The sequence below is a fragment of the Oncorhynchus keta genome, chromosome 24, assembly GCF_023373465.1.
Source record: "Oncorhynchus keta strain PuntledgeMale-10-30-2019 chromosome 24, Oket_V2, whole genome shotgun sequence".
NCBI classification, from domain to species: Eukaryota; Metazoa; Chordata; class Actinopteri; order Salmoniformes; family Salmonidae; genus Oncorhynchus; species Oncorhynchus keta.
Genome location: NC_068444.1, coordinates 41,100,064 through 41,106,402, shown reverse-complemented (window position 1 = coordinate 41,106,402; position 6,339 = coordinate 41,100,064). Strand labels below are relative to the sequence as shown.

Genomic DNA, 6,339 nt, shown 5'->3' with positions numbered 1-6,339 from the left:
TCAACATCGACTGTGTGAATAGTTGAATTGCTGCAAAGAAACCACTACCAAAGGACATCAGTAAGAAGAAGAGACTTGCTTGGGCCAAGAAACATGCGCAATGGACATTAGACCAGGGGAAATCTGTCCTTTGGTCTGATGAGTCCAAATGTGAGATCTTTATTTCCAACCATTATGTCTTTGTGAGACGCAGAGTAGAAGAATGGATCATCTCTGCGTGTGTGGTTCCCACCGTGAAGCATGGAGGAGGATGTGTGATGGTGTGGGGGTACTTTGCTGGTGACATTGTCTGTGATTTATTTGGAAATCAAGGCACACTTAACCAGCATGGCTACCACAGCATTCTGCAGCGATATGCCATCCCATCTGGTTTGCACTTACTTGTTTTTCGACAGGACAATGACACAACACACCTCCAGGCTGTGTAAGGGCTATTTGATCAAGAAGGAGAGTGATGGAGTGCTGCATCAGATGATCTGGCCTCCACAATCACCCGACCTCAACCCAATTGAGTTGGACCGCAGAGTGAAGGAAAAATCAGCCAACAAGTGTTCAGCATATGTGGGAACACCTTCAAGACTGTTGGAAAAGCATTCCAGGTGAAGCTGGTTGAAAAAATGCCAAGAGTGTGCAAAGCTGTCACCAAGGCAAAGGGTGGCTACTTTGAAGAATCTAACATCTAAAATACATTTTGACTTGTTTAACACTTTTTTGGTTACTACATGATTCCATATGTGTTATTTCATAGTTTTGATATCTTCACTATTATCTACAAATAGTAAAAATAAATAAAAACCCTTGAATGAGTTGATGTGTCCAAACTTTTGACTGGTACTATATATATATATATATATATATATATAGAAAAAATATCCATTTTTTTTACAGTCCAAAACCAAATTTATACATACAAACAGCAACTTACAGACACATGCAAACAATGACGACATCATCTCATGATGCTACCTTTTTGAAGAGGCATGCATTTCTCCTATTTCTCAATTTCTCCTGTTCATGTCTATGCATTCAACGTTGAAATATTTGCCATTTGAAGTCATTGAAGTTCCCATAGACAAGGAATATACTGTTATGTCAGTTTAGCAACTTCCTTTCCGAGGATAGGCTAATGAATTCCAGTTACCAGCTGCTGTGTCAGGAATCCACAAATACCTCTCAGAATGTTTCATGAACAGATTGTGGTGAATAACTTGGTGTGTAAGATCATGCCGGTTACAGTTATGGTTTGTGTCAACGTGAAGAGGCTCGGAGTGTTTGGCAGCCAAATGGCGTGTCCCTCTGCGTCGCAAAACATGATCAGCTAAGGTTGTTACAAGGTTGTTGTATCCTACTGTATATCAATTAATTTTTTTGTGAAGAAAAAGGAGGGAGGATTGCGTCCGTGTATTGATTATAGAGGTCTAAATCCCATCACAGTGGGGTTCAGCTACCCACTACCTCTCATTGTTCATAATGGAACACCTTATCAGTCATCTCATTAGAGACTAATGTACAGGGTTCTATAGAAGCTGGAACACATAACTGGCGCAATGGGACGCTCTAGTCACTGCATAACTTAGTATCTGGATTTTTTTTTTAAACACAAATGGATTAAAAAAATATATAATTTAAGTGTAAATTTAGGAGAGGACGGTGATAGAAAAGTCCCAAAGTAGCAGAAGTTTTCAAATGGGAGTATCGTTGAGTTTGCTGGATTTCCCTCTATTGATCTCTATCTTGAGAATACCTTCGGTGAAATCAACAGCTTCAACCAATGTCCCATCTGACATATACATTTCTCTGAGGTCGAACGCACTCAAACAAAACAACTTCACAACAGTGAGGACTGAATCATATGAAATGTTGTAGTTGTTTTTTCATCAAGGACTAATTCCAAAATTGTAGTTGGATTAAAAATAAAGCATATTTATTTGTCAGTCAGTATGTATCTGTACCTACTACAATTGTTTGCTCTAGGTCTTAGGGACAGTAGTTTCTCTTCTTAATTGGACTTCTCAGACAGGGGGCTTGGGTCTTATCCACTATCAGAAAACATTCAAGTAGCTGGTCAGTTTCAGTCTACCTAAATGCCATCCCTGTCTGGACTGCTACAGCAACATGGCTTTGTCTCATATCATCCTTAAAGTCCTCCCAATAATTCATTTTCACCATTCTGTTTATAATTGAGAATACACAAAATCCAAATGTTTCACAATAGTGTACACTTTAGCACTAGTAATATCATGTATATTCCTGGTGCTAAAGTGAACACCTTATGTCTGATCAAATTCTTGAATATTCGATACTTGGAAGTATGCAATCTTGCCTACTATGCATATTGGTGAGCCAGATCTATAGCACGACCAATCACATTCATTACTGACTCAAGAGGTGTCCTAAAGTAGCTCTGCCATTGTCACCAAAGCCCACGGCTATCCCATCTTTATTATTCCCCCGAAGCTGTTTGTTTCTACCCACAACCACACGACTCATTGATTGACTTACAATTGCAAGCAAGCTGGCAGCCTAGCTGAGGTGGACATCAAAGTACATGGATTTGGTGGCTGGGGGGTGAGGCTGCTCTCCATAGCCAATGTGCTGACTCAGCCATGAATAGAGTGGAAGAGGTACTATGAATATAACGCAAAATGTGACGAACGTACTGGAGAGCGCTGCCATTCCACATGAATGTATAACATCCAGACCTGCTCTGTACAGCTAGCACATGTAGGTTGTTTCGTCACTCAAACACTGGGCTAATATTCAGTACTATCTGCACGTGTTGTTTTTAATGGTCTTCTTTGAAAGCATAGGTCAACTTAAACAACGGTAACTCTTGTTCTCTTATGCCATACTAGGTCATCTTTCTATGGGATTATGGTGAACGTTGCTCTTTCAGTGGTGGCTGATTTGCAGTAGGACATTCTTTTTGCCCAGGCACTGGCAGTGAGACTCTCATTAGCAGAAGCTGTGTTGTGTCTATCTATAGTACAGAAGGGAAAGCTAGTCAAGTTCAGGGCAGGATTTGCGTTTTGAATAACCTATCCATCATACACTGTAGCTCTCTGCTTTGTGCATAAATCAAATTAGATTCATGGCTGAAAGGGTATCTTTGCCGCAGCGTACAACACCCATTCAAATGTCTAGGGTTTACAGATCTGCTGTCTTCATTTGAACAGTTTGACCACAACAGGAAAATAATCCTGGAGTAACAGGACATGTGAATTAGTATGTGGATTTTAATTCATGGACATTTTGTGTGGGTCGGTCAATTATTTTGTTAGGATAAATGAAGTCTTACATTTTAAAGTGGAAAGTGCAAACTTTAGAAGCCTTTTTAAAACCTTGAATATACTACAATTTTCATGTCCTGCTGAGGGATCAAATGAGGATACTTTATGCTGTTAAAGGATGGCAAAAGAAAGCCAAATAATAATTTTTAAAAAACATCTTCTTTAAACTCTTTCTATGTCTAAGACCCCTTTAAAATGCACAATGTGTTAACTTTACACTTTGATATTGTCTCAAAAGAAAGCAACATATTTAATACAGTGGGTTGATTTATTCATTCTTCAATGTTACAAAAATTGTACAACTTGTAAAAACAGTCTGCGAATCCAACTGAAACTCTGTGGCATAAGGGGAATGCACTTGGAATTGTTCTTTCAAAAGTGACCAAAATAATACTGTAATCGCCATGGTATTCCATTTGATATCAATACGATTTAGCTTCATATTATATAAAATGTGTGTCTTTGTTCATATCCAACAGGAGTTCAGAGTTCAAAGTTCGGTATCACATTTCTACTGTGTTGTAGGGTAAAACAAGTGAGACCAACTTTGTGGGACAAAATATGTCATAGGCAGCTACAGCCTCTCGTGGCTATCACATATTCATTGCATACAAAGGGCAGCTGTATGGCTAATACAAGGTATGAAAGACGGTGTATCAATACTGCATGTCACATAAAGGCCAAATCAATTTCTCCTGACCCCTGTGCCATCTGGAATTGGTCCTTTGTTGGCAAAAAAAACCTTCCCTTTTATTTAAAGGGACAGGACCGCCGCTCAAAGAGTCACAATTGGCCCTTTAAATCAGGACAATCCCAGGCTCATCTCTTTCTATGTTTGTTGTGTTTCACCATCTTCTTCCTCTTCAGGATCATCTCGTAGAGTTTCTCTAGGCCTGGTTGTAGGCCTTGTCCATCCACGGCGCTGCAGCTCTGTACGTGGTGCAAGGTGGAGGCATTCAGTTCATGGACGGCCAGGACCTTCTCCACCTCGCTCACAGACAGAGCCGTGGCCAGGTCCTGCTTGTTGGCCAGCACCAGGACGGGCACCCCCTGGTTCTCCGAGGTACGGGTGATCTTGTGAAGCTCCACCTTGGCCTCCTCCATACGTTCGGTTTCGGTGGAGTCCACCACGAACACCATGCCATCGGTCCGCCTCGTGTACGACTTCCACAGGGGCCGCAGCTTCTCCTGGCCCCCTACATCCCACACCTGGAAGGTGATGGCCCGCGAGCTGCCCACTGCTACCTTGATCTTCTCCGTGTTAAAGCCCTTGGTCGGAATGGTCTTGACAAACTCCTTGAGCTTCAATCTGTAGAGCAGAGAGGTTTTGCCAGCCGCGTCCAGGCCAATCACTACCACGTGCAAGGACTGGAAGTTTTGCAGGAACGGGGTGTTGGGGGCTATCTCGGTCAGCTGGTTCCCCATGGTGATGGGATGTTCGCACCTCCTTGGGTGAGGTGGCAGATGCTCAGTAATCCTTTCTAATAGGTGTGCATTGGCACCCTCTTCAAAGGAGGACTGGACGGTTGCAGGACTGGGGACCTTATCAAAAAGCAAACACAATGAGGTACTATTTAAAGACTAGACAATGAGATTGTAAGGTATCACTACAACTTGAGGTGCTTTTACACAATAATAAACAAATGACACAGATAAGAAATGTGATCAGACACTTTGATACAACACATTAATGATTGCTACTAGGTTAGTACACTGACACGATTGCTTTACTAATCAGACTGATCAATAAATTACTGCAATTTCTAATGAACTTGCATTGCAAATAGTAAAGCCACAATTGAGACCAATTGGTTGTTCCTTGTTGGAATAAATCCACAACCGTAACAGTCATAGCCTAAGGCGAGGCAATTTAATTGTCAGTCATAGAAAATGTCCAGACAGCACAATTCAATTTTGAATTTAATAAGATCAGTTATGGTTTGGGTTTAAATCTTTATGAAGCGGTATGCCTGACAACATGTAAATTGGTGGTTGGTTGTTCTCGTTGTCTTTTGCCAAGTCTTTTCTAATCCTCTTAGGACAGTTAAACCCCAATGGCTGTCTTGGGGCACATTGATCCAAGTTTAAAATAAATGACAGAATATCTATTCGTTTGCGCATTGAATGCAGTTTATGCCCGGGATAGGATTGCGATTAATTATAATCCAATTGTTTTAGTGAGGCTTTTGTAAAAAATAAAATAAAAAATGTTAAAAAAGACAACTATAAACACAACCCATATTTTCCCCATGGGCTGTTAAAAAACGATGAGTGTCACCCCAACTATGTAATTATGAGAACACCCGATATAACAATATAGCCTATGTAGTGTAATTCTGGCATCCTTCTGAGGAATTAAATGTGTGATCAAACTGCAGATTTGCACAAAAATAAAATGCATAACCATCTATGAGTGAGACATTTTACTGGAATGACACTGCTATAATAACCAGCCTTGTGCATAGCATTACAACGCAGATTTCATTGCAGTAAAATACCATATTTCTATCTGTGCAAAATCTTAAACCTGAAAAAGCTATTGTGATATATTTACCTTCTAGACCACTTGAATTAACATAAATGGCATCATCCTAGCGCAGCAAATACATCCACATATCCATACATCCAAATATTGCTTCTCTGCGTGCTAATATCTGTCTGTCTGCTCCGTGCACCGATGGAGCAATGAGCAGCAGTGTGGAATGGAATAGCATGCACAAGACCTCCTCTCTAAAACAACAACCCGAGGTGACGTCACTCAATAATATACTCCCCCTGCTGGTCTAGTTGGTCAATGGTTCCGTGTGCAGAAAGTGAGATGCTGGCATGCAGCTACAATGTAGCAGGAGTCAGGATACGCAGCCTTATTGTCGCAGGATAGAGCAAATGTGAACTACAGTATTTCTAAAATCGTGCTCTCCCTCCTATAGTAGTACAGTACACAACTGCCTGGAAAGACAAATAGTGATCCCTAAACAGTGTTGAATTGTATGCCTGCATATTAGATTGCATGAGAAAATGTAAGTATGTTCTTTCGACATTCCCACTG

At 40.8% G+C, this 6,339-nt stretch overlaps 1 protein-coding gene across 1 annotated transcript; it reads right to left on the bottom strand.

The window, feature by feature from the left end:
• Positions 1-3,539: 3,539 nt before the first annotated feature.
• On the bottom strand, positions 3,540-6,000 carry LOC118357559 (ADP-ribosylation factor-like protein 4D). The gene is made up of 2 exons (XM_035734800.1): positions 5,845-6,000; positions 3,540-4,832 (listed from the first exon to the last, which is right to left on the bottom strand). Exon 2 carries the CDS (start codon positions 4,713-4,715, stop codon positions 4,110-4,112), a length of 606 nt encoding a protein of 201 aa, XP_035590693.1. The 5' UTR covers positions 4,716-4,832; positions 5,845-6,000; the 3' UTR covers positions 3,540-4,109.
• Between the last annotated feature and the right edge of the window lie 339 nt (positions 6,001-6,339).

What these genes read in the sequence shown, in the direction of transcription:
- LOC118357559 (XM_035734800.1), bottom strand. Translation starts at nt 4,715, where the DNA reads ATGGGGAACCAGCTGACCGAGATAGCCCCCAACACCCCGTTCCTGCAA.